The following is a 27,811-nucleotide window of genomic DNA, read 5'->3' as shown; positions in this document are numbered from 1 at the left end:
ATCAGAGGAAGTAACTCAGGGTTCTCCGAGAGACCCCACAATCATGAGGAGAAGGGAAGAGTCTCCTCTTCCTCCTCATCATCAAATAATTTTCCCTCCCAATATTCTCATTCTCTCTCTCTCTCTCCCTCTCTCTCTCTCTCTCTCTCTCTCTCTCTCTCTCTCTCTCTCTCTCTCTCTCTCTCTCTCCCTCCCTCTCTCTGTGTCCCTTCCTTCCCCTTTCCTCTCTTTCTCCCTTCCTCTCTACCCTCCCTCTCCTTCTTTCTCTTTCTCCCTTTCTGTCTCCCCCCTCTTCTCTCTCTCTCTTCTCTCCTCTCCTTCCTTCCCTCCCTCTTTCTCTCTCTAGCTCTTTTCCTCTCCTTTTTCCTTCTCTCTCTAACTCTCTCTCTTTATTTCCCTCCCTCTCTCTCTTCCTCCCTCCCCCTTTTTCTCTAGCTCTCTCCCTCTCTTTTCTTTCCCTCTCCCCATCTCTTTCTTTCTCTTCATCCCTCTCTCTTTCTCTGTCTCTCTCTTTCCTTTCTCCCCCTCTGACCAGAACCAGGAGCCCATTTCTACATAAACATATTTCTTTCTAATTTAGTTAGATATTTGATTCATTTGTTCACTCAAGTATTCAGCAAGTTTTTATTAGCCACCCACTACATACAAAGCATGCTACAGATTGAGGGAGGGACTGAATAAATATCAAGCACAATTCCCTCCTTAAAGAAAAAGCCCAGCTTTATTTAGTGCTTTCAAGTTAACAAAGCACTTTCCCCTCACCAAACCTGTAAGGTAGGTAATACTGTACAAGTCATTTAATCTTAATTTTACCAATAAGAAGACTGAGACCCTATGAGACTGAGTGACTTGCCAAAATTCACACAAACAGGAGGTGGCAGATTCTAAACTAATCCCCTAAATCCAAATCCGGAGCTCCTTTACTAGGTCAGAGAAGGACAGAAACAGCCTATTTAGCCCTAGATGGCTGTCACCTGAAACTACTCTCCACATGGGGCAGCTCCTGGCAACTGGCAGAAAAGTCCTCAGATCTTGGAAGACCCCTGGTCTTCCATGCTCACACCATCATACTTAAGCAAAGACCTGCACAGAGCTAAAAGGCTAGACAGCTCACCTCCAGAAAACAGCAGGTGACCACCACCGGCCTTTTCCCCACAGTCACAGCCTAAGCTAAATGGCAGGGATAGCCCTCTGGAGCACAATTTGGCAGATCTGTGCCTAAACATTGGCAAAGGAGGTGTTCTCTACTCAGCAGGAATCTACTCCCCCTTACATGGAAGAAACTAAACTTATTTTTATAAGAATGTATTCATTTCTATGTGGATCAACACGCATTTATTAAGTGCCTACTGTGTGTCAGGCACTGTGCTAGGAACTGGGGGAACAAATACAGAAATGAGGTAATCTCTGCCTCCAGGGAAATTACATTCTATTGGGGGTGGGAACGGAAAATACCTGCATATGTAGATAAATATATAATATATACCAAAAAATTTGCATGACTTCATATGTATGATGAGTATCATATTTCTTGCCTTCTGGATGGGTAGGAAAGGGAGTGGAGGGAGGAAGAGAATTTAGAACTGAAAATAAATATTTAACAATTTTAAATTTAAAAACAGCTAGATGGCGCAGTGGATAGAGCATCGGCCCTGGAGTCAGGAGTACCTGAGTTCAAATCCAGCCTCAGACACTTAACACTTACTAGCTGTGTGACCCTAGGCAAGTCACTTAACCCCAATTGCCTCACTAAAAAAAAAAAAAGAAAGAAAAGAAAGAAAGAAAAACTAGAGAAGTGGCCAAATCATAGGCTGATTTGGTTATTTATAAAAAATATATGGATTTATGTGTGTGTGTATGTGTACAGGGCTGCTAGGTGGCGAAGTGGACAAAGTGCCTGGCCTGGAGTCAGGAAGGCTTATCTTCATGAGTTCAACTCCAACCTCAGACACTTACTAGCTGTGTGACCCTAGGCAAGTCACTTAACCCTGTTTGCCTTAGTTTCCTCACCTATAAAATGAGCTGTAAAAGGAAATGACAGGGGCAGCTAGGTGGCACAGTGGATAGAGCCCTGGAGTTCAAGTCTGGCCCCAGACACTTAACACTTACTAGCTGTGTGACCCTGGACAAGTCACTTAACCCCAATTGCCTCACTAAAAAAACAAAAGAAAGGAAATTACGGGGCAGCTAGGTGGTGAAGTGGGATAGAGCACCAGCCTGGGAGTCAGGAGTACCTGAGTTCAAAACCTGCCTCAGACACTTAACACTTACTAGCTGTGTGACCTTGAGCAAGTCACTTAACCTCAATTGCCTCACCCCCCCCAAAAAAAAACCTGTTTAAAAAAAAAAAAGGAAATTACAAACTACTCCAGTATCATTGCCAAGAAAACCCCAAATTGAGTCAAACATGACTGAAACAACTCAACAGCTACCTATCTATGTACATATGTGTGTATACACATGTAATAAGTCTAACTATGCTTTCAAATACAGCTGCAAAATCTTTTTTTTTTTAATTTTTAAAAGGCTTTTTTTTTTCTATAGGGTGATCAGGGTCTATCAGAAGAAACAGCTGTAATTGGACAAAAAGGGATTAAAGGATTCCATCCCAAGGTATAAAATCCTAGTGATTGTATTAGAATCACTCTGGAAGACAGCCAAGCTCATTGGGGAAAGACTAATGCCTCGATGTACAAGTGTTTGTTTATTAGCAATGACCTTAGATTTGCTGGATAAAGCTTCGTTAAGTAGTATTGATGAAAAGATGCATACTTCTGCCTTCATATAGGAAACTGAAACCAACTCTTTAATATACAAGTGTGTGATTTTGAAAGTTGACCAGGGGATGTCGCTATTGTTCCAGGGAATTAGCCAGAACAATTCATAAATATTCTGAAGCCTGGGAGTAAATTGGGGGGCTTGGGTTTTTTTGAATGAATATGACTCTGAACATAAACTATCATATCAGAAATTCCATTAAATGAGTCAACATTATGTTACTGCAGAATTTCCCCAGAAAAGTAAAAGAAATCATAAAGTTAGGTCATTTCACTCCAACTCCAGCACCCACAGAATCAAGAGAAAGAAGTAAATCAGAGGCCTTCTTGTTCAACCTGTACCTGAATAGGCATCCCCTGTAAAGGACCACACTGTGGCTATCATGGGTGAGATGCTTGCATTTATTTCTCACAGCTGTGTACCTGCGGGATTCCTTCTTTCTTCAGAACAAGGCATGAGTGATCATTAATGACATATAGGCTAAGGGAGCCATGTCAGGGATGGGAAGCTAGGAGGCTTTAATTAGGTCAGGAATAGGTAGATGCTTCCAAAACAAAAAAAAACATAGAGTACTCTTATCAAAGTGCACAGTTCTGGTAAACTGAGGAAGAGGAGAGTGGTTTGGGATGAGATTACAGATGCAGTTGCCCAAGTAAAATAAGAACATTTGTGTGATTTGCCTGGATAGGGAGGAAGTAGGGGAGACAGTTGTCCCTATCTCACAGATAGCATGAGGGTAAGACAGTCAGTGGCCTTGAGTATCTTAAGAGACCACTTCTGCAAGATTTGCAGGTTTGTACCTAACAACAGATGTATTTTTCATCATCGTAAAACATATCAAGCAGGTTCTTTTGTTTCTAACACAGAAAAACTGCATTAAATGTCTTCACTCTTCTATGACCATGGCTTGAAACAGAGATGACATGTATTTCTGCAGAAAAGCAACTTTGGGGTAGTACTAAAGAACATAAATCTGGACATTGTTAGGAAGATATATATAGAGAGATATATAGATAGATATAGATATAGATATAGATATAGATATAGATATAGATATAGATATAGATATAGATATAGATATAGATATAGATATAGATATAGATATGGCTGTTTCTTAACTTGACAGTACTATTTGACCAAGCTGAAATGATTTTTTTTTTCCATTGAATGTAAAAAGTAGCTGAAATTAGCCATTCTGGAATGGTTCATTTGATATAGGTTCAACCAGAAAGTCCAAGTCTGTTTTATTACAGCCTAGCTACCCAATAACACATTTGAAATGGGCAATAGTACAGACATACTCAAGGAAAATGGAAAGCCTTTATTGGTTAATCTTATATATTAAATTACAAGGTAAATTATCTTCCTGATAGGGTAGCTGCCATTAACCTGCATACACATGACAAATGGGGACTTACATTACAGGGTAAGAGGAGAGAATCTTTTTCCCCTTCATGCAGAAACAGAAGAATAAGATTCAATATCTCTTTGTTTATACCTCAATTCAAGCAGCCTAAAAATAGAGCAGGGAGGGTAACCCGAGCGGGAGCAGGAATGGAAGGTGACTGGAGCTGGTCAGTCTGCATTCCCCTGAAAGTCTGGGACTCTGTTGGCTGATTTTCCCTCAGTGCCTTTTAGAGGTCAATCTAGTTCTCTGCCCACCACCATCTGCACTAGGCACAAATATTACAGATCTACATATGGCTAATTGTTCATGCATTAAGAAGGGAGTGAATAGGGCTTGTCAGGGCGATAGAGTTGGCTGTCCCAAACACCCCTTCAACAGCTTCTTTATGCCACTAATATAAGGGTAAGAGAGATTTCCTGCTGGGAGCCACTTATGCTGCCAAGAATTAAGAAGCGAAACATGGCCAAAGGGATGAGTCCAGGAAAGTAAAGAAGGGAAATGTTTTATTTGGTGGGGTTTTTTTTTCCCTCAGAAGCAAAGGGAGTAATTAATGTGTTTTGATGGCAACAGGAAGAGAGATTTTGGCATTACTAGTATCAGATGTTTTCTATTTTAGGGTGAACCTGGTTCTTCAAGCCCAAGAGGTCTGCCTCCATACCCAGGAGAAGTTGAAGCCCCAGGACAAAAGGTTGGTCCTTAACATCAATCAATCAATCAACATACATTTCCTGAGAACCTACTATGTGCCAGGCATATTCACATAAACTGGTAAAAACTTAGTTCTTATACTTTTTTGTCTGTTTGTTTTTTGGTTTTTTGGTGAGGCAATTGGGGTTAAGTGACTTGCCCAAGGTCACGCAGCTAGTAAGTGTTAAGTGTCTGAGGCTGGATTTGAACTCAGGTCCTCCTGACTCCAGGGCCAGTGCCCTATCCACTGCACCACCTAGCTGCCCCTAGTTCTTATACTTTTTTTTTCCTTTTTTTTGTGGGGCAATGGGGGTTAAGTGACTTGCCCGGGATCACACAGCTAGTAAGTGTCAAGTGTCTGAGGCCGGATTTGAACTCAGGTATTCCTGAATCCAGGGCTGGTGCTTTATCCACTGCACCACCTAGCCGCCCCCTTAGTTCTTATACTTTTAAAAGTTAAAATTGTTATCTCTGCATTTTACTCTACATGTATACTATGGGAAGTAGGATTAGAAACAAATAATAATTTTAAAATGAGCTTTTAAATATTTTCAAGATGTTTTTGAGACATTAAAATCCTTTTAGTTGGTCCCCATGAAAGAATATGGATATTGACTAACATCCTTTGCAAGGAAATTAATGAAAAAGTCCTGACAGAATGATAAGATTCTTTTCTGTGATGCAGAAGGAAGCAAGGGTACCTTCTGTCCAAGATCCTAGTGTTATTCCAGGTATCAGCATCCCAAAGGAAAAGGTAAGAATCACTTACTAAAATTCAAGTCTTCCCATATAAGTCTCCCAAATGAAAGCTAGTCATGACTTTCTTACATGCCTATGACTTAAAGGAGGCCAGCTGTTATCGGACTCAGCGTTTAGATATAAAATACCATCACATATTTTAAAAAAGGTTATCATTGAGTGGCTTTTCATCCTTCCCTCTTCTTCTCCTTCCCCCATCATTTACAATATGTTTTGTGAAAAGCAAAAAGATCCTCACCAAAGGCAGGATTCCATCTGAATGAACTTATAGCTCAGGTTGTAAGTCTAGGGTCTGCAGACTTCACTGACACATCCATTACAACAGAAGTTTGATGGCTCAACTGAGTCTCAGGCTCAGAAACCTATTAAGTGCAATACACCTTGTTATTCTGTTAAGCAAACTGACTGAGTGAAAAAGCTATGTTCTTAAGGTTCATAAGGAAAGGTGGCCAAAACCACTGGTCTAGAGGAGATATTCCAGAACCAAAGCCTTTGAAATTAGAAATTATAAGCCAAAAGAATTCAAGGAAAGAACTCAGAATCTATCCAAGGGAAAAGCTGTTGTGTTGATCAATTGTGTACCAACCCCTAAAATTCCCACTGAGCCTAACCTCATTTCTGTGCTCTAGGGGTTTCATCCTCTAAAAAAAACCCAGAATTATTTTTTTTTTACAGGATGACTTTTCAAAAGAAAAGAAGTCACTCTTGTACATCACCAGATTTATTTTATATCCATTCCCTTTTTTCCTCCTTCCATTCTCAAGATTTATCAGTCTTTCAATCTATTCCATCTTTATCCTTTAAAAATATCCAGGGCACACATATATTGTACATTGGCAGAAGTAAGGAGTGCTTTTGAGTAGCATCTTGTTATAACACAAAGCCAGACTTCAGCCCCTTTTTTCTACACTTAGGCCATTAATCAGGCCTGTGTGTCTTGGATGTCAGCCACACATTACTCATCAGTCAGGGAACTGATGAGGAGTGATGGAGGCTTAATGGCTGGGAGAATGTGAGGAAACCTAAAGTGGCTGTTTTCCTAGTTTGTGCTCATATTTATGAGTTTATTTGCATGATTTTCCAAAGACTACTGCTGTTTTTCTATTCAAGAGTAAATAAATAAAAAGTTAACATTCATTCATTTAATACCGTGTGTATATATACATATACATGTATGTATATGTGTGTGTGTGTCTGTGTGTATGGAGATATATAGGTAGATAAACTGGCTCCATGTAGAAAAAACAAAGTTTTTTAATGGCTGCATGATGTCCTTTGGGGTATGTGTGGGAGGGGTGTATTTAATATGGGCCATTGAGACCTTATAATTTACATTTTTTGCCAATTTTCAAAGAAGGAGATATATTTCTATATTAATCTTAAAACAAGTACCTAAGTATTGCCATTCAAATTAGTATCCTTTATTCAACATTCTGTATTTTGTTTAATAATAATAATATTTAAATCGTGCTTTAAGGTTTGCAAAACACTTAATATATGTTACTGCTTCATCCTCACAGCTACCCTGTGAGATAGGTGCTATTATTATCTCCATTTTACAGATGAGGAAACTGAGGCTGAGAGCATTTAAGTGGCTTGCCCATAGTCATCCAGCTACTATGTCTGAGTAGGATCTGAACTCAATTCTTCCTGACTCTGAGTCTAGCACTCCATCCTCCAAACCCTGTAGCTGACTTGTTGAATGATTATTTATGCTATAGGTACATTGCCATTTCTGTAAAAAATGTGGATTAATGCTTAACAAAGATTTTTCATTCCTTTAGGGCAACCAAGGTCAGAGAGGCATGCATGACTTACCAGGAACAACAGGAGCACCTTGGACTACAGGATCTAAAGTAATTTCTGCCTTTTACATGCAAATCAATAGATATAATGGCTGGTGCTGTGACAAGTCAGTGTCATTTTCTTTGTATATGATCATTGACTGTCAACTAGAATAGCTGCAGGTAGATTGATGAACCAGTAGCCAGAACACTCACTGCTTTATATCACTTAACCCAGATTGGTTTCAGAGTATTCCCCTCTCTGAGTCTGTGGATTTTAATTGAGGAAGAATCAACAGACCCTTTGGCCTTTTGTTTCCCCAGGAAGTCCACCATGAACACTGATGCTGGATTCATTCATGGATATTAAAAAAGATACTACACTTGACACTTATTAGCTGTGTGACCCTGGGCAAGTCACTTAGCCCTCATTGCCCTGAAAAACAAAAAAGATACTAGGGGCAGCTAGGTGGCACAGTAGATAAAGCACCAGCCCTGGATTCAGTTCAAATCCAATCTCAGACACTTGACACTTACAAGCTGTGTAACCCTGAGCAAGTCACTTAACCCTTATTGCCCTGACAAAAAAAAAAAAAGATACTAAAAACATCTCATGAGTAGAAACCTGATTAACTCTAGAATATCCCTTATCAGAGGATCTTGGATTTTTTCCTGCAAAGGTAAAAGAGATTATCTAGTACAACTCCCTCCACTTACAAATAAAGAATTTGAGAAACAAAAAGATCCAATGATTTGCTTAGATGAATGGTAAAAAGAACAAGTAGGGTTTGAACGCTGGACCCAGGATTCTGAATGCAGTGGTCTTTCCACTACACTATGGTGACTTCACATTGCTTTTCTTTCTCTCCAATTCAATTTAATTAAAAAAACAAAACAGTAATGATGACATGGACCCACTTACCTACACATTCTTAGACTCTGGCTCTAGGTCTGTTTGCATCTTGACTCTAAAAACTTTCTTTTTCACATACAAAGACTATGGGAGTTGGGACTACAGCAGTCAGTTCACATCTGCCAAGGTTTTATTATCCCACTCCCTGAATGCCACAATCACTCTGCTGGGATCGTCACTGCATTCTCCTGTACACTCAGATCAACTGCCTGGATACAGTCTGGGGGCTCTTTCCTTCTCGTGCTGAATTAATTTTCAATGACTCCCATGCTACCTAAATAGAAGTTCACCTAAAAAGGAATAATGCAATCTCTGGGGAACCATACTGACAGGCTTAATATATATCGTCCAGTTTCTTGGGGACACCTAAATGCAGACCAAACATTAATGCTGCTCTGCACACTCAAAGTCTACGGATCCCATCGCAAACAACCAGGGGCCAGCTTCCAAACAATTCTACTCCACTGATTCCAGCGTCAGGACAATCTGCTGACACTGTCTTATCGCCCGGCTTGGATAGGTAGAAGGGGTTTCCAAGGCCATCCAGTCCAATACATCCTGAACACTAATCCCCTTTACAACATAACAACAAATGGTCATCCAAGGAAACACAAGCATAGACAATCAATTGATAAACATTTATTAAACACCGACTACATGCCAGGCACAGTGCTAAGCACTGGGGAAGCAAAAAGAGGCAAGATAGTCCCTGCCCTTAAGGAGTTTACAATCTAATGAGGAGATAATATGCAAATATTTACAAAGCAATCTATATACAGGATAAAAAGGAATAATTGAAAGAGGAAAAACACTTGGAATTAAGAGGGGTTAAGGAAGACTCCCTATAGAAGGTGGGATTTAGAGCTTGTAATATTTATTGGAAGGAAAGGAAGATGTAGATGGGACCTTGTCATAGTGCGACAATGTAGTTGGGGAAGCCTGATGTTTCTGGATGTCTTTCCCTGAGTGTCTATACTTGTGTTTCTTTGTGTTGTATATGTACCTAGGAAAGTCACATGCTGGGTCACCAAAGAACCTTAAAGGGATTGGCAGGGATGAATCTTTGTCACAGGGTCAGCCACAGCTATATCCTTGACCGTATTTTCTGAGACCTTTCCTCTACCATAGTATATACTGATGTCAGAGGTTTCAGGTCCTTGACTGTCAGAAAATTATGGTACAATGATATACAGAGCTGGGTGGCTGTTTCAAAAAAAAAATCTATTTGCTCAGTTATTAAATGTGTCTTTGGAACCATTCATATTGATTCACAAAAACTTAAAGAAGTTGTTTGGAGTTTTTTTTGTTTTTGTTTTTAGTGAGGCAGTTGGGGTTAAGTGACTTGCCCAGGGTCACACAGCTAGTAAGTGTTAAGTGTCTGAGGCTGGATTTGAACTCAGGTCCTCCTGACTCCAGGGCCGGTGCTCTATCCACTGTGCCATCTAGCTGCCCCAAAGAAGTTGTTTTTACTCTACCTAGACCAACATAAAGTTCCTAGTTTTCAACATGGAATACTTTATAATTATACAGTTTAAAAGCTGAGATGTTTAAGGATTTAAAGTAAAAAGAGGGGGTATTTTCCTGGATGGTTGCCATCCATTTAATGGAAAATAAATGGAGCTTAACTATGAGGGGGAAGTACATTTCCCTATATGGTGATCCAGACCAGGAAGATGGAGCAAGGTTTGATTTGGATTTTGGAATGACTCTGGGACATTTAACAATGCAACCGATCTATATCTAACTATCTCCCCATGGCCCTAGTTATGAGTCAATGAGACAGAATCAACACTTTAAGCTAAAGAACCCTTGGGGAAACCCCATAGAAAAGTACTTAGCAGCAGGTGGAAGCTTCTCTTCCTTCTTGTGGCTCACTGAACTTAATGTATTAAACTGGGTTTGACTTTACATAGTTTACATTTCCCAGTGCACACCACAGCACAGCCAGAATATTACCCAGAATATTCTGGGTTCAAAACCAAAAAGGTCTGAGTTGGATTCATTTAATTGTGGCCAACATGTCTTCCTTTCTTTTATCTTTCTGAAGAAAGCTAAGAAAAAAAATAGTAGGAGTTTTAATAGGCACCTAACACAGCCTGTCTTATCTTATTTATCACAAAACCACCAACATGGATATTCTAATTTTTAGGGTGGCATGAAGCTACCACATCTTTCTGGTACAGGTTGTCAGACCAAAATAAAAAACAAATAATGAAGCACCTTTGTGTTTTATTGCTTGTACTGACAGAGAACACTTGTAAATAATAATTCCCATTAGTACATATGAATTTGAAGGAAAATAAGGAATCTAAGAGATGAAGGTGAGGAGGGAGAGCCTTCCAGGTGGAGGAGTCATTAACAGAAGTAGGGTAGTCAGGAGAAAAAAAAACTAATTTGGAGAGAAAACAGAGTCCAGTTTGGGATATGTTGAGTTTTAGATTCTGACCAGTAATCTAATAGGAAATAATGAACTGAAGCATAGATTCCCTAGGTCAGAAAGAACTTTCTAGAAATCATCTAGTGATTGTTTAGTAAATTCATTGCCTCCATAATATTCCTGATAAATGATCATTCAGGCTCTGCTTAAACATATCTTTTTCAATGACTTTTTCCATTAAATTTTACAACTATTAGATCCTATTTAATATTACTTAAACTAAGCAAATGAGAGTAGCTTGGCTTCCATGACTTAGAACCACTTTGATTTTCTGACTGCCCCTTCTCTGTCTCTATCACTGGGTTCTATTCTTCATGCCGCAAGGTATTTTCCTTAACCTTCTTTCTCGACTACTCTTTCCCAATATTTCTACACTAAAAATAAATAAATATCTATCAACTCATTGTGGATAAATCCTAAATCTATATTTCCACCCAACCTCTCACCTAAACTCCCATCCTGGATCTCCACCCAGATGTCCTGTGTATCTGCACCTCAAACTCAACATGTCTAAAACTGGGCTCACCCATTCCTCACCAAATCAGCTCCTGCTCCTGCCCTCCTTATTCCTGTTAATGACACCGTCTGAAGTGTGCTCCCATATCCTAGAATCCTTACTTTTCTCCAAAGCTCAATTCAAACACTACCTCTTTCATGGAGGTCTTTCCTAATTCCTCCCCCTCCCCCAAATAGTAGTAACTCCCACTTCTCCAGACAACTTGCAATGTATTTATTCTCTATATATTTTGTAGCAGCTTAGATGTATATATCTCTCTTATGTGTGTGTTTTCTCACCCTAGTGAATGTAAGTTTCTTAAGTATAGGAACTATCTTAATGTAGTCTTTATATCCATGTGATTATTTTATCCTCAGCCCCAGCCCAGCACCTGATACATAGGGTGATCTTAATAATTACTTCTTGGTTGATCCTCGTGACTGACATTTATGTATCACTTTAAAAGTTTACAAAGCACCCTTTATATACTTTTTCATTTGATATTCGCAACAACCCAGCTAGATCGGTACTGAAGTTATTATTATCCTCATTTTACAGATGAGGAAACTTTATCTTAAAGAGATTTAGTGACTTTCCCATGGTCACACAGCTAGTAAGTGTCAGAAACAGTGTTTGAACCCACCTCTTCCTAATGCAGTCTTATACTCTATCTACGAGGCCATGCAATGTCTCCAAAATTTTCCCAGTTCTACATACTTAAAACTGTTATTAGCAGTACTAAGAAGTGAGAACTGTGCTTTCCCAGAAAGTAATTGGATATTTGGCTGATGACTTGTGAGGTAACTTGCAGTTTTTGGAAGTTTGTTGTGGCATAGCTGGGAATAAGGCCAGTGAATAGAGGAAAAGAGAAGGCCAGAGAATAAAACTAGGAGAAGCAATGGCAGTGGTGCTGGTAACAACAACTAGAATTTAAATAGAGTGTTAAGTTGTAATGATGACCAACTATGAAGGACCTGGCTGCTTTGATCAATAGAATGATCCAAAAAATTCCAAAGGACCCATGATTAAAGAAAAAATTGCTATGCACCTCCAGGGAAAGAACTGATGAGCTCTGAGTGCAGATTGCAGTATAATTTTCTAATTTTCTTTATTTTTCTTGCTTTTTAAAAAAAATATGGATAATATGTAACTATGTTTTATATGATCTCACATATGTAATTAATATATTGCTTGCCTTCTCGTTGGGCAAAGGAGGCGATAGGAGGGAGGTACAGAATTTGGAACTCATAATTTAGAAAGAAAAGAATGCTAAAAATAAATAGATAAATAAAACAATTTTTTAAAAATAAATGGAGCATTAAGGTTTGCCAAGCATTTTATAAATATTCCCTCCTTTTATCCTCACACCAACCTTGGGCAGTAAGTGCTCCTAGGTAACATGTAAGTATTTAATAAGTGACCTTCTGAAGATATTATTCAACTTTTGCTTGTATATTATTTATTTAATAGTGAGAATTTCAGTTCAGGTAGGAGAAAAGAACAATGTTATAGAAGTGAGTCACTCTGAGGAACACTGGGCCTTGTAGTTCTTTCAAATCACCCTGTGTTTGTGGTCACTTACCTCATCTACCAAAAGACTAGCCCTGCCTGCAGCAACTGGAGCTGAAGTGTAACCAGCCGGTATCTTAAGAGAAGTATGACTAATAGGCAAATGCTAACACTAGCTTTATCCTAAGGGCCATCTTGGCATTGATTTTGAAAGGGGACAAAAGAGGGAAAAAGGCTATGTGGGGAAGCCTGGTGATTATGGAGAGCTTTGAAGCGTCATCTGTTCGTTCCCATATGATTTCTAGGGATGCTTCCTAACTTCTCTAGCTTTAGCAATTTGTGTCCTATCACTGGAATGAACACTTTGATGATGATACCCAAATCATTGATTTTCTTGATTCACTGAATGAATTGGCCTCATCAGAGTCCTAAAAACCCGGCAGAGGCTTTGTGTTTCTCATTAACTATCATTTCTACAGTACTTTAGAGTTTGCGGTGCACTTTACATACCTCATTACGTCTGAGTTTCACAACAACTCTGTGTTTCCAAATGTTTCTCATTTGGAGTTGAGCCTTTTTGTGCCAGAACTAGGTCTAAACCTCTGTTTAATGCCACACTTTATTATAGGCAGACACCCTAACGCACTAATGAGGTGCTCATTAACACACTAGGCCCCGTGCGAATAGAGCTCAGAAGGCTGTGTAACAGACAGCTGTGTATCAGCAGTTTTGAAGCTTTGGTTTTGTGCCTTTTTTTTTAACAAGCCTCAAGACCAGCACTGGTTCAGAAGGATACAGATCAAGAGTACCCTGCAAAAAAATGTCACTGATGAACTTGCAATGCAGGCATAGTGTTTTTGAAATTTTCATTTATAATAACTAATAAATTAATTTTCATGCAGGGCAAAATTGGACCCAAAGATGATCAAGTCCTCACAGTAAGTGTCCTAGCTTGGAAAATTTGAAATTAAGATACATAAACAGCATATTTTTATGGTTTTGTTATATTATCCTATCTTTTCCTTCCCATCTTTCCCATCTCTTGTTTTCCATCTTGTGTATTCCATGCTTTCCATCTCCTCTTATACTCATTTTGAAATAAGCACAGTGAGAAGGCAGCTAAGGGGTTCAGTGGATAGAGCACTGGGCCTGGAGTCAGGAAGACCTGAGTTCAAATTTGGCCTCAGACACTAGCTATGTGACCTTAGGCAAGTCATTTAACCTCTGTTCACCTTAATCCACTGGAGAAGGAAATGTTGAACTACTCCAGTATATTTGCCAAGAAGACCCCAAATGGGTCCACGAAGAGTTGGATACAACTGAAAAAACTGAGCTACAACAACAAAATGACACAAAAGAACAGCAATAGCTGTAGCTGCTGTATCATAAGTTTATTGCTATGATTTCTTACCTTCTGAATTGGTGGGTGTAACAATTGGAATGACGCCACCTGCTGGAGACTTACTGTAGAAGAGTTCTGCCCATGAAGCGAAGGTCTTTGAGGGCAAGACCAGGAGTCAGGAAGTGACGTGGGCTAGTGGGAGGAGGAAGGAAGAGACTGGCGCTCAGTCTCGCGCTCTTTCCTTTGGACGCTGGCGGAGAAGGGAGCTAGAAATGTGCTCTCCCTTTAATAGATAGGAATCTAGGCCTTTTTCTCTCTCTTTACCAAACTCTTATTCTCCTTAATAAATGCTTAAAAGTCTAACTCTTGCTAAAGCTTATAATTTATTGGCGACCACTCATTAGATATTTTAGACAGACTAGCTAGAATTTTAGCCCTTAACATGGGGAAGGTAGTCAGGGAGGGAGAGGATCTGGAACTGAAAATAAAATAAAATTGAATTTTTAAAAAGTTTGGGGGCGGCTAGGTGGCGCAGTGGATAAAGCACCAGCTCTGGATTCAGGAGTACCTGAGTTCAAATCTGGCCTCAGACACTTGACACTTACTAGCTGTGTGACCCTGGGCAAGTCACTTAATCCCCATTGCCCCACAAAAAAAAAAAGTTTACTGCTATGAACTCAGCAATTCTGTGAAATTTATTTATTTAGCTAGAAAAAATAGAGATACATTGAAAACCTTTCTTTAAAGAAGTAGAACTTATTATTGAAATGAAAATTTGACATTTCATTCAAAGTATCCATAAATTTGAAACTCAAAATAAGTAACATAATAATATTGCCTCTGAGAATTAAAGATCGCCAAAGGTGGTTAAATAATGCTATTTATGATTAATCAATGGTCCTATTTGTACAGAGAGAAGATATAATTAAATTAATTAAAGAAATATGTGGTAAGTTTGTTTCATTTTATAAAACTGACATTTTATACGTGTGGAGTCTTTTACTCTTTTCTGAAAGTTAGTGGGCAAAAAAATATATATACATATACATATACATATACATATACATATACATATACATATACATATACATATACATATATGTGTGTATACATATACACATATATATGTACAGGTGTATCTCCTCTACCAACCACTCACTCTGATGGCTGAAGATATTCAACTCATTATGATCTTGACTGTAATCTCACTGGTACTTTGCATGCTATATTCTCTCTCCCCTCACTTTGCCAATAGGGTAAGATTTAGTAAATGGGGATTTAGTGGTAAAGGCAGAAATACAGAGAAAACTTATGGAACTAAAGCTCTGTTCTGATTATTCTACCCTCTTCCCAAAGTATAATAGTAGGGTCTAACTAAAATGATCATAGCCTAGAATCCATGAACTTGGGGAGGGGGTTAATATCTTGATAATTTAAAGTTTTCAGTGTAACTTATTTATTTTATTATCCTATGTATTTTACTTTATGCTTTTGAAAACATTATTCTGAGAAGGCATCCAGAGGATTCTCCAGACTGCCATAGGGATCCATGACATCCACAAGGTTAAAAACTCCTGGTTTAATTAGTGATTTGATTACTTGGCTAGTTTAAAAACATCTGAATACTTAAATGTGTACAGAGCTCAGGAATGCCCAACCAATCACATAAGCATAGGAATAGTAACTAAACTTGTGATTTTAATGATATAGGGAATTCCCAGGTGAGAAAACTCCATGTCCAATTTATGTGCCTGTATCTGGTTTGTACATAGTTGTTTTCATTGAGAGGAGAGGCTGTCTTTTGTCTTTCTTTGAATCCCCAGTGCTTAGCACAGTACTTGGCGCATGGTAGATGCTTAATAAATGTTTTTTTTTAAATACATTTTTTGTGGGGCAATGAGGGTTAAGTGTCTTGCCCAGGGTCACACAGCTAGTGTCAAGTGTCTGAGGCCAGATTTGAACTCAGGTCCTCCTGAATCCAGGGCTTGTACTTTATCCACTGCACCACCTAGCTGCCCCCAATAAATGCTTTTTAATGGACTGACTCTTCTATAAGGGAGAGAAAAAGTCTCTCCCTTATCATGCTTCTCAGGACTCTTGTTTATTCAGCATTCCACCAGAGCTCCCAAACACAAACTCCCTTTACAACCTATGGAACAAGTAGCCAGCTTCTACTTGAAAACCTCCAATGGGCAGGAACCCATTATTTCCTTGTACTAATCCTGTAGTTAGATTGCCTTAGTGAGAAGCTTTGTTCCTTGACATCTCAAACCCAATTTACCACACTCCTCATACAACCTTTTCCATTCCTGGCTAACTATGTCAATAAAGTACAAGAGTACCTAAAAGTATTACATTGTAATCTAATTCCATTTTCTTTTCAGAAAATCACATATCTTTCAGGATATTTATTTGTTTTCCAGTTGTTTAATATTTTTCTCCCCAACTAGACTGTTAGCTTGTTGAGAGCAACAAGGATTATGTTTTAGGGTTTGTGGAAATATTTTAACTGACTAGGCCTAATCTCACTGGGGGTCTAATCTGAGGATGGACTAATCTGTGGATATTTGACTGGCTGGCTATCTGACTGCTATTAATTTAATATGAGCCGTTTAAAAATTTCTCCACACTGCTCCCAAATTGATAAGCAAACAATTAAGAAGCCTCTTAATTAAATAACCAAAGCAGAGTTTACTTATAAAAATCAATGTAAACCATAAAGGTTAAGAAATGTAAATTATACAATCTGTCTGTTTTTAATACAATAAGGGCCCTTGCTGCCTCTTGCCTTAGGGTATACTCCAGCTTTCTCCAACTTTCCCTCTTTTTCTCCTTCATTCCAGCTTCCCTGCTTCACTTTCACTGCTGTCTCATTACCTAGCAATGAACCCCTGAAAAGCCCCTTACTCTGTACTGCTCCTTCCTCTGTATGTCTCTTCTCTTACTGTCTTCTTAATCTTCTGGCCTCTCCCCTGCTCCGTACATATCTGCCTCTTGCTCTAGTCCTCCGGCATCTTCCATCCCTGTCTTGCTAGCTCTTTTGTATATATGTTCCTTCTCTCCCCTCAAACCTCTGGCTCCCTGTGCCCCAGCACATGCCAAATTAATCTGCCAGCTGCCTTAGTGCTGCGGCCGGGAGGGGGCTTGAATGTCCCATGCATACCACACCCAGGGCTCCAGGGGCCCGTGCCCCCTGCTGCATGCCTGGGACTTCTTCTTGACCTACCCAACCTGGAGGAGCCTGGGATCTCTGGGATAGATTCCCTCAGGGTGGAGGGAGCTGGGGCTTTCTCCCCAGCTGTCTGACCTCGTGTCTGGTAAAGCCCACGAGGCTTTTTGGATCAGCTGAAGCGGAGGGGAAGGGGCACCAGCCCCTCCCACACAGAAAAAAAAACCCTGAGAGCCCAAGGCTTTTCAATCTCAGCCCAAAGGCAGGGTCCCCAAATTTCCACAGGTTGTTTTAGGAGAGGAGTAGGGAGAATCTTCATAGGCCCTCACTTTTTCTGGGCACAAGGGAGGTACTCAGAATGCTGGTGGGGAGGTCATTATTAGGGCAGAGAGGCCTTCTTTTCTGGCAAGGTTTTATGCATTTCTAAGTTTCTAAATATTCTTTGTGTCATGCTGCCCTTCCTATGTCATCTGGGGCTTCCTCAAAACTCCCCCAAAATTCCCATTTATTTTCTTATGCAAACCTGTGACATACCAGAACCGTGATGGTGACAATTAAGATATGGAAAGTCATGATGTGGAAGAAATAATTGTATTTTAAGTTATTGACCCAATATAAGCATTAAGAAGTGACTATGCGGGGCAGCTAGGTGGTGCAGTGGATAGAGCACTGGCCCTGGATTCAGGAGGACCTGAGTTCAAATCTGACCTCAGACACTTGACACTTACTAACTGTGTGACCCTGGGCAAGTCACTTAAGCCCCATTGCCTCACCAAAACCAAACAAACAAAAAGCTACTATGCCATCTGCTAAACCAAAATTAATTGAGTTTTCATGTGTTTTTCTTCTATAGGCTGTACCATTAACTGTAAGGACATACCAATGGAGCTTGTTTTTGTGATCAATAGCCCTGAAAGCATGGAACCTGAAAACTTAGAGGTCATCAAAGATTTTGTCATATCTCTAGTTGACAAAGTCACTGTAGGGAGAAATGCAACCAGGATTGGCCTTGTGCTATATGGTTCAGAAGTTCAGCTAAGATTTGGTCTAGACAGATTCATCACCAAACAGGATGTGAAACATTCAATTCAAAAGATATCCTATATGGGGAAGGGCACTTATACTGGCACAGCCATCCACAAAGCAACCCGGGAAGCATTTTGGGGGGCCCGGACTGGCGTTAGGAAAGTAGCTGTCGTGATCACAGATGGCCAAACGGAGAAGAGTGAAGCCATCAGATTAGAAGCTGCTGTTAGAGAAGCTCATGCAGCCAGCATCGAGATATATGCAATTGGAATCGTCAATGCTTCAGATCCAAGACAATATGAATTTGTCCGGGAATTAAACCTGATTGCATCAGATCCAGATAGGGAACATATGTACCTCTCTGATAGCTTTACTGCCCTCCCAGGTAAGTATCTATCAGATTGAGTACAATAATGTATTGGCAATTAACGAAGAGGAATCAATATCAGAAACAACATGGAATGACTCAATAGATTTCCAGATGCATTCATTGAGAAGTCATTGTTTAGGCACTAGTTACTGTGTGCAAAGCATGGTGCTAAGCACTGGAGAGATACAACCTTTACACAGGGCATGATCTTCATTGTCCAATAAATTGCTGAAATAAGTACAAAACCTAGTACCTTGCTTTGATTTGGGAGCACAAGTATAAATGATGTGTCTATGGAATACCAGGCAAAAAAAAAATCAAGGCACATGGTCCCAGGACCCAGCTAAGAAGTCACATCCTAACAAGCTCTTGCCACATATAAGAATTAAGCAGAGCTCTTGACAGTGACCCAGTATTTATTATAAACTGCTTAAGAGCTGGATCTAGGCCTACCCTTTCCTCTGAAATCCCCTTAATACCTAATAGAACATATTGTCTATCAGGACTTGCTTTAACATCCTTCTACTCCCTCTTCTGAAGAGTTTCTTCTCCCCATTTCCTTGTATCTCTATCTCCTCTGTCTCTCCTCATCCCAAATCCCTTCCTGCTCTAAGATAATTGTCAATTAATACCCCCAAGTTCTTAGCTAATATCATGCCTCCCAGAGATATTTTTTTTTCTGGAGTAATTCAATACAACCAAAAATCTTTATTACCCAAAAGAATCAGGGTGTGGTGCATTGGTGGTTTTAGTCACTGTTCCAGGTCAGTGGGGAAGGGGAGAGAGATACTTTAGGACTTCCTAACATACTTCAAAACACAATACTACTATCCATGTGCATGTATGTGCTGAATAGTCAGTTCAAACTAGCTCTTGGTAAATGTTCAGTGTGAGCATTTACACCTTGGCAATCAGAAAATGCTATAAACCAGTGCTTGAGTTATTGTTTTATTGATTGTCTAAACTTAAGAAAGGGATGAAGAAAATTATAATAATGTAGTGAACATAAAACCATGTCGTGTTCTTCTTTTTTTTTTTTTTTTTGGTGAGCCAGTTGTTAAACATATGCCAGCACATCATTGCCTATGAATAAAGACTGCCCTACTATGCACAACGAGTGCTCAATAAATGTTATTGATAATTATGCCAAATTATGGCAACCTTGCCAGTGAAAGTAATAGGTCCCACAGAACTTTAAAAAAAAGCTATCATTGTCTATCTTAGGCAAGGATTCTTAACCTTAGATATGGGAAATTTTTTTAAATATATGTTTTGATAATTGTATTTAAATATAATTGCTTTCCTTTGTAATTTATTTTGTAAATGTAAAAATATTATTCTGGGAAAGGGTCCATAGGTTTCACTAAAGGTAAAACCAAAAGAATGATGACCAAAAAAAAAAAAGATTAAGAACCCCTGATCTTAGGGATGCTCCTTATGGAGCACTTTTATAAAGCAGGGTTATGGGGCTAAGAGAGTAGAACTCTGAAATCATGGCTTGAAAGTCATCGATAGGCAGTACAGAACAAAGAAGTAGATAGTGAGAACCAAGATGGAGATGAAGGAAAATAGAAACTTATATTTTTTGGAATAGAGAAAGAAATACATCATCCTTTTATTTCTTTCACTTCTTATTACAATCTCTCTTTCCTCCCCACCATCACATGGATAGGAATTCTTTTCACCCAAGTTAACAATTCCTGTAAATTCCTGGATCTATGTTCATAGTTGATAACTGTATTTCAGTATAATTGGTTTTCCTTTTAAGTCTCTGTTTTTTATTCTGTGCTTTTGAAAACCATATTCTGAGGAGTCCATTGTATACATAAAAAAGGTTAAGAATGCCTGCTTTAGGACATCATTTCATCTTGTTATTTGCTTTTTCTTTTCTTTTCAAAAAAAGATTTGGAGTTTAAGTTGGCCAACCAGTTTTGTGCAAATGAACACAGTACATTAATTTCTGGACAAATCAGAAATGATAGGATAACTGGAAAGCCTTTCCAATCTGCATCAGCCAAATCTGCAAATAACTTACTGCACAACAGCAACAGAGTGAATGGACAAATGATTTCATCAGAGAAGCAGAAAGCAGATATGCAAGAAAACTATTTTGGCTCCAACAAGCATTCTCAACCAACCACAAAGGTATATCAGTTTCTTAAAATACATTCTAATGAAATGTCAGTAAATATACATGTATACATCTCTATGATTAATTAAATGTGCCCTAGAACTCTTTAGTTAACCTTGAATTCCAGTCATTATGATCATTAGAGTATAAAAAACCAAGACCTTTATGTTCAACCTACAAACTAAAAATTTATACAACTAAATTCGTACTGTCCTTTGAAGTGGTGACCTTAGAAGGCTGTATACTTATTCTATTGATTCTTTCATTGTCCATTTTTAAATTTCTGGCCCTGCCAGAAAATCAGAATTATTACAGTGTATTGCCACATGCAGTTTGGAAGTAAAACTAATATTGCCCAACGTGGTGAACCACTTTATTACTTACATTTAGCTCCAAATTACTTTTGACAATTTAAAAAAAAATCACTTCCTAAGAACTAAGCCCAATGCATTAGAAAGAGTGCTAGATTTAGAACAAGTGGACAGCAGTTTGAAACCTGTGTGAATTTAAGCAAATCATTTCATCTTTCTAAGACTCAGTTTCCACATCTGTAAAATGAGTGGGTGATACTAGATGATGTCTGAGTTCCCTTTTAGCTCTAAATCTGCACTCCTGTGAACCTAAGATTTACTACAGTGGGGAGTGTTCAAAAGAAAATGCCCTGGATGCTGAAGATAAGTTGCATCCTTCAGGTAAATTGGAGCCTGGCTCCAAGAAAGTGAGTCCCAGCTTTTAAGGGAATGATAACTTGGTTAGATTTCTCAGTATCTTTAAATCTATGAGTATATCTAAAACTTAGTCATGTTACCTTCTCATCATACTCTGGTTGTCTTCAAAACTAGCTGTGAATCTAAAAGAGCATCTAGGTACTACAGTGAATAGAGTGCTGGGCCTGGAGTCAGGAATACCCGAGTTCAAATCCAGCCAGAGAGTAGCTGTGTGGTCCTGAGCAACTCATTTAACCCTATTTGCCCCAGTTTCTTCATCTGTAAAATGAACTGGAGAGGGAAATGGCAAACCACTCCAGTATCTTTGCCAAAACAAACAAACAGAAATCTATGGTCTTTTAAGGACACATCCACCTATATAATTTTTTCTCAAGTTTTGCTTGTTTAAAATATACTTGATGGGGGCAGCTAGGTGGTGCAGTGGATAGAGCACCGGCCCTGGATTCAGGAGGACCTGAGTTCAAATCCGACCTCAGACACTTAACAATTACTAGCTGTGTGACCCTAGGCAAGTCACTTAACCCCAATTACCTCACAAAACAAAACAAAACAAAATATACTTGATGAATACTTCTGCCCCTTCACCTGCCCCCTGCCCATGATTTCATAGGATCTTAGATTTAGAACAGGGACTATAAAGGTCATCTTGTACAATACTCTTATTATATATTTGAGGTATCTAAATCTCAGGACTGTAGAGTGACTTGCCCAAGGTCACATAGGTTCTAAGAAGCAGGATTCTATCCTAGATTCCCTGACTCCAGATACAGTACTCTTTTCCCCCTGTTGCCTTTCATCATATTCCACACAACTACACTTGGAACTTAAATTCTAATTTCACAACGCTGATATTTAGCTTCCTATATCAGGAACTAGAGATGAACTCTTATTAGATGAAATGCATAGATTTGTGTATCCTATTACTCACTATGACTCAACCAATTATGGATGAGTACTTAGGGCTTCTAGAATTAACTATGGGAAATATGGATACCAGCTATCCTTATGAAAAGTAAAAAAGTAAATGCGTGTTTTATTTATGTGACAGAAAACATCTGGATATTTCTGAACATCAGAATGATTGTCAGAATGTTTAAGCTTCATTTAGATAGTTCCATGTACATGTAATATTTCTGAAGAACAGTGTCTTTAACATAGTAAAGATTTGATAAATATGTGTTAATTGATTAAAGGAGCATGATAATACTGTGAATGGTAACACAGTGAAAGGTTTAAAAGGTAGCAGAAAGTTGGAAGGAATGGAGGAGGTCCCCAGAATTAATCTAACCCTAATCTTTTATGGACTGAAATAAGTACCCCAAAAAAGTTCATTTGCTTTTTTTACAGAACAAAGAATCACTGGTATTACTGTATGAGGACTATGAAGAAAAACATGAAAGAGTAAAACAGCTGCCTATATCTTCAGCGAATCTGCAAGGTATTAGTTGATCATGAATTCCTTTAATTCAATAAGTATTTATTAAGCACCTACTATGTGCAATGGACTGTGATGGGTGCTGGAGACACAAAAGCAAAATGAAACATTCTCTACACTCTTTGGTACTGTGTGCTACTGAGGGAGGCAGCTGAGCTGTGAGGAGGGAGAGTACACAGCCATGGGGAGGGAAGAGGAAAGGGAGTTAATCATTTGTGTAAAGGTCTTGAGGTGGGAGATAACATCATATGTGGGGAACAGTTTGCAGGTCAGTTGAACTGAAATGAGCAGTACATGAAGGGGATGGCAGGAAATATAACTGAAAAGGGCGGTAGGAGAAATTGTGGAGGATTTTAAATGCCAGACTGAAGAGTTAAGACTTTATCCTACAGGCAAGAGGGAGCCACCAAAGGTTTCTAAGTAGCAAAGGGATATAGTCAGATCTGTTTTAGAAATATAAATTTGGAATCTATATGAAGAATGGATTGGAAAGGGGAGATACTGGTAGCAGAGAGGCTAATTAGGAGGTTTGTAGGGTCCAAAATTGTCCACTCTACAATAAAAGAAACTGAGGCAGAGTTCCAAACCAATAGCGCTTTATTGAAAGGTCCATGGTACCCTCTAATGAAGTGGACCTCAGCTCTTCCTCATGCTGTGAGATGCCCCCTACCTTCAGGGCCCTAGTTTAATAGTGCTTGATACCCATATGATACAGAAGAAGCACAGCAAAATACAGAGTCTTATTGACTGATAGATCTTGACCTTGATCCTCCAGGAGGGTCTACACAAAATACAGAATTCCACTGGTTGACAAACAAGCCAGTGAGCAGACCTTGACAGACCAGTCTTGACTTTCAGGAGATCCTAACAAAGTGATGAACAGGCCCATGGGCTGGGCAGATAAACAGATTTCAAAACATCTAGGTGGGCCGATGGGTCAGTAGAAAGGCAGGCCACAGGCCAGCAAATGGGGTCACTTATTGGTGAATGCTCATGGCCACCTCCCCATGTTGGGCAATAGGGGGGTGATGAGGGACAACAAAAATAGCTGAGGGATTTTCTATGTCATTGAGTCACCTCTGCCATGGTGGGCTCAGTCATACACAAAAAGGCAAAAATGGCGGGGGGGGGGGTCCCCTAGTTAGCTTCCTATGATTAAGCAAGTGAATTTACAATCTTCAGTTCATAGCTTTGGGTCCTAATATATAGAACTTATAATCACTACTCCTATGGAATCATATCAAACTCATTAATAGTGATTGGAATAAAATAGGGTTCTAATTAATTATCTTTCACAGGTTATTACAATTGTCCATATTGACACTTAGTAGCTGTGTGACCCTGGGCAAGTCACTTGACCCCACTTGCCTCACACACAAAAAAAATTTTTTAAAAAGGATAGCGGTAGTGTGACTGGAGAGATAGGGGAGGATATGAGAAAGGTTGGAGAGAGAGTCAATAAGACATAGAAAATTATTATTTATGGGAAGTGAGGAAAAAGGAAGAATCAAGGATGGCTCCAGTTTCCAAATCTTGATCACTGGGAGAAGAGAGGCTCTCAAAAGAAATCAGAAAGTTTGAGCAGGAATGAGCTGGGGAAAGGGAGAGAAAATGATCTGTCAAGCAGATAATTGGGAAAGAGATTGGGACTAGATATACAGATGAAATAGTCATCTACATATAGATGATAACTGGATTCATGAGAAGTAATGAGTACATAGGGAGAAAGTATAGAGAAAGAAGAGAAAAGCCCAGGAAAGGGCCATGGGGGATGCCTGTGCTAAGAGGCAGGAAGAAAATGAAGAGCTAGTAAAGATTATAAAGGATGGTCAGAGGAATACAGGAGAAGAAAAGAAGAGAAAATCCAAGGAGAAAAGAGTACCCAGGAGGAAAGAATGGCACATAGTATCAAAAATTTTAGAGAGCTAAAGAATTAGAATTGAGAAAAGGCTGTTGAATTTGGAAATTAAGAAGAGGCCATTGTTAACTATGTATGTAATTAGATTACATTAAACATTAAAGTTTTGCAAATATTAGATTGCTATATAAGTGGCAGCTATAATTGTTATTATCTAGATCACTTCTTTTCTGATGAAATTAAGATAGAAATGGTACAATGACAAGTCTCTATCTTGCTATTATTCCTTCTTATTCAGTGCTCTAGGTACTATTGCACAGGCCCCTAATACAGTTGTTTTTTGTAGTTGAATGAAAGTATTAGACTGTAAGTTCATCTTCTGTAGCTCACCGAAAGCATCCTCAGAAGAGCTCCGATAGGAAGCAGGACAATACTAATGACTTGTAACTGATTCTGTTCCCACAAGATTTGGATCCTCTCACAGATTTCTATACTCTGAAAGTTTTTCATTCCATGTAGCTTGGAAATAGTAAGTATTTGAGATGGTGACACCTATTTATGATATTGTTCTTAAGTTTTTGTGAGTCATTGCCATGTTTAGATCACTGTGGGCAATGGCTTGTTCTATGATAATGGTCTGGTTCTAGTAGAGTTTATTAGTTGAGTTTTCTGGGACATTTTGAGGTCTGTATTTATGCTATGGGGGGTTGTGCATATTTTTGATATATAATTCTAGTCACCAGGTCAATCTTACTAGGTATTCAATAGGTGCTGAATTTTTCCAGGCTACAATCATGTTTTGATCTCCATCACCTCCTTGTATTTCCAGCAGGTGAGGGATTGGTATTCCTCATATTCTTCACTTATTCAAATGTATCTAACCTTCTGGAACCAGTACCACAGAGTGCTGCTCACTCTGCTATCTTCTGTATCAAGCTAATCATCTTAATGGTTTCAAGTAGGGCCAGCCTACAACCCTATGCAGTCCTATCTATTTCTTAGATTCATAAGATCTATCACACTTACCATGGTGCCAAAACAATCTGTGGTAGTGCCAGAACCTAATTTATCAGCATGTCAGGGTGGAAGGCCTTCACAGCTGCTATAATGACCTTAGGACTTGGCTACAGATTTGGGATGGGGCATGAGAGAGAGTGTGGGGGATCAAGGATAACACCTTGTCAGGAATACCTACCTCCTAACAGAAAGATGATGGACTCAGGGAGCAGACTCAAATATATAAACACACACATATATGTCTATTTGTATTTGTGTTTGTATTTATATATATATGTGTGTATCTCCAATGAGGAAATGTGTTTTCCTTTATTATGTGTGTTTATTACAAGGGTTTCGTTTTTCTTTCTTATTCAACTGGGAGGAGGGGAGAAAGGAAGTGAGAGGGAGAGGTGAATATTTGTTAATTGAAAATTTTAATCTAAAAATAAAATTAAGTGAAGGTATTGCATTAAAAATTAATATAGTGATAAACCATGATTCCAGAGGGCTGATGATAAAGGATGCTACCCACCTCTTTAAGATACAGAAAGTGACATGTATTTTTGGACATGGCCAATGAAGGAATCTGCTTTACTTGACTATGAATATTTGTTACAAGGACTGTGTTTTTGTTTTCTTTTCAGTTTAGGGATGAGGGGCAAAGAGGGAAGGAAAAAATGCCTGTTAATTGGGGGAAAGGATTTTGGGTGTTTTTTTTTAGAGAGATTATTGGCAGTCTTGCAAAAAGATCCTTAAATTACTTCATGCAAATCAACACAGTCTTCATATACTACCTTCCACCCACCAGAATAGCAAAAATAGACAAAAATTATAAAATTCAATGTTGAGGCTTCAGGGAAGCAGTCATTCTTAATGCATTTTTGGTGGGACATGTGCCAGCATTTTAACAAATAATATGGCAATGTGTGAGCATAAACTGGTCATAACTTTTGACCAAATAATTCCATTTTTAAGATTGTCCAAAAAATGAAAAAAAGGATTTGCTTATACAAAAAAGGACTTGTTTTCCTTATTTATAATAGCAAAACAATAACAAGAACTGGAAACAAATTAGACAACCAATAACTGGAGAATGGCATATTACTATCATGGGAATTTTTGGTTTTGTCCAGAGTTGTGATTTCACTGGTGCAGGAAACCCAGTAAAAAAGTGCTCTCTACCAATGTTGATCAACACCTGTTGAAAACAAAATCAAACACAGGAGAAATTCAGGAAGCGAACATAGAGAAAATGCTTTTTTTTTTTTTGCTTCAACTATATAAAATGCTAAATATTTCTGTAGGATTTTATTCCTTACATATTTGATTGATCCATTCTGTTGATAAGCATTAAGTGTATAATAAAAATGTCTTTAATGCTATGCAATTATTAACAGCATTCCCCATTCCCTTTTTCATTTTTTATTTTATTTTTTTTTTTTTAGAAAATGCATGGAATCCACAATGTCAATTGAACTTAGACCAAGGATCTTGCCGTGCATATGTTATAAAATGGTACTATGATAAGAAAGCAAATGCTTGTGCTCAGTTTTGGTATGGTGGCTGTAATGGAAACGCTAACCGCTATAACAGTGAAGATGAATGTGTAAAGGCCTGTGTATTTTTCCATAGAGGTAAAGTGTGATAATAAAAATAGTCACATGTTACTGTCTACTCAATTGCAAAATGAAGGAATGATAAAAAAATAAATGACATTCCCATTGAATCACAACTGAAGTGGATAGAGCACCAGCCCTGGATTCAGGACAATCTGAGTTCAAATCCAGCCTCAGACACTTCACTTAACTCCACTTGTTTCACCAAAAAAAAAAAAAAGAAGAAGAAGAAATCACAACTGAATGTTTCTTTAGAAATGATAGCAAATTAAGGTTACTTCTTTCCATTTGCCACATTCTGGAAACCCTATTGATCACCCTATTTCTTCCTCCCATCGTTGCACAGGGAAAGAAAAGGTTTATATA

At 38.7% G+C, this 27,811-nt stretch overlaps 1 protein-coding gene across 1 annotated transcript in view; it reads left to right on the top strand.

Annotated features, from left to right (window-relative positions):
• LOC122745646 (collagen alpha-1(XXVIII) chain-like) overlaps positions 1-27,474 on the top strand; it is a 63,068-nt gene extending 35,594 nt beyond the window's left edge. The window contains exons 9-17 of the mRNA XM_043991045.1: positions 4,803-4,874; positions 5,559-5,627; positions 7,417-7,488; positions 13,674-13,709; positions 15,026-15,062; positions 18,136-18,693; positions 20,582-20,823; positions 22,885-22,975; positions 27,275-27,474. Of these exons, the coding sequence (XP_043846980.1) occupies positions 4,803-4,874; positions 5,559-5,627; positions 7,417-7,488; positions 13,674-13,709; positions 15,026-15,062; positions 18,136-18,693; positions 20,582-20,823; positions 22,885-22,975; positions 27,275-27,474 (1,377 nt within the window). The remainder of the gene's footprint in view (positions 1-4,802; positions 4,875-5,558; positions 5,628-7,416; positions 7,489-13,673; positions 13,710-15,025; positions 15,063-18,135; positions 18,694-20,581; positions 20,824-22,884; positions 22,976-27,274) is intronic.
• The last annotated feature ends 337 nt before the right edge of the window (positions 27,475-27,811 follow it).

This window comes from Dromiciops gliroides, chromosome 3 (assembly GCF_019393635.1).
Source record: "Dromiciops gliroides isolate mDroGli1 chromosome 3, mDroGli1.pri, whole genome shotgun sequence".
Lineage (NCBI taxonomy): Eukaryota > Metazoa > Chordata > Mammalia > Microbiotheria > Microbiotheriidae > Dromiciops > Dromiciops gliroides.
This window is presented reverse-complemented; position numbering and strand designations above follow the sequence as displayed.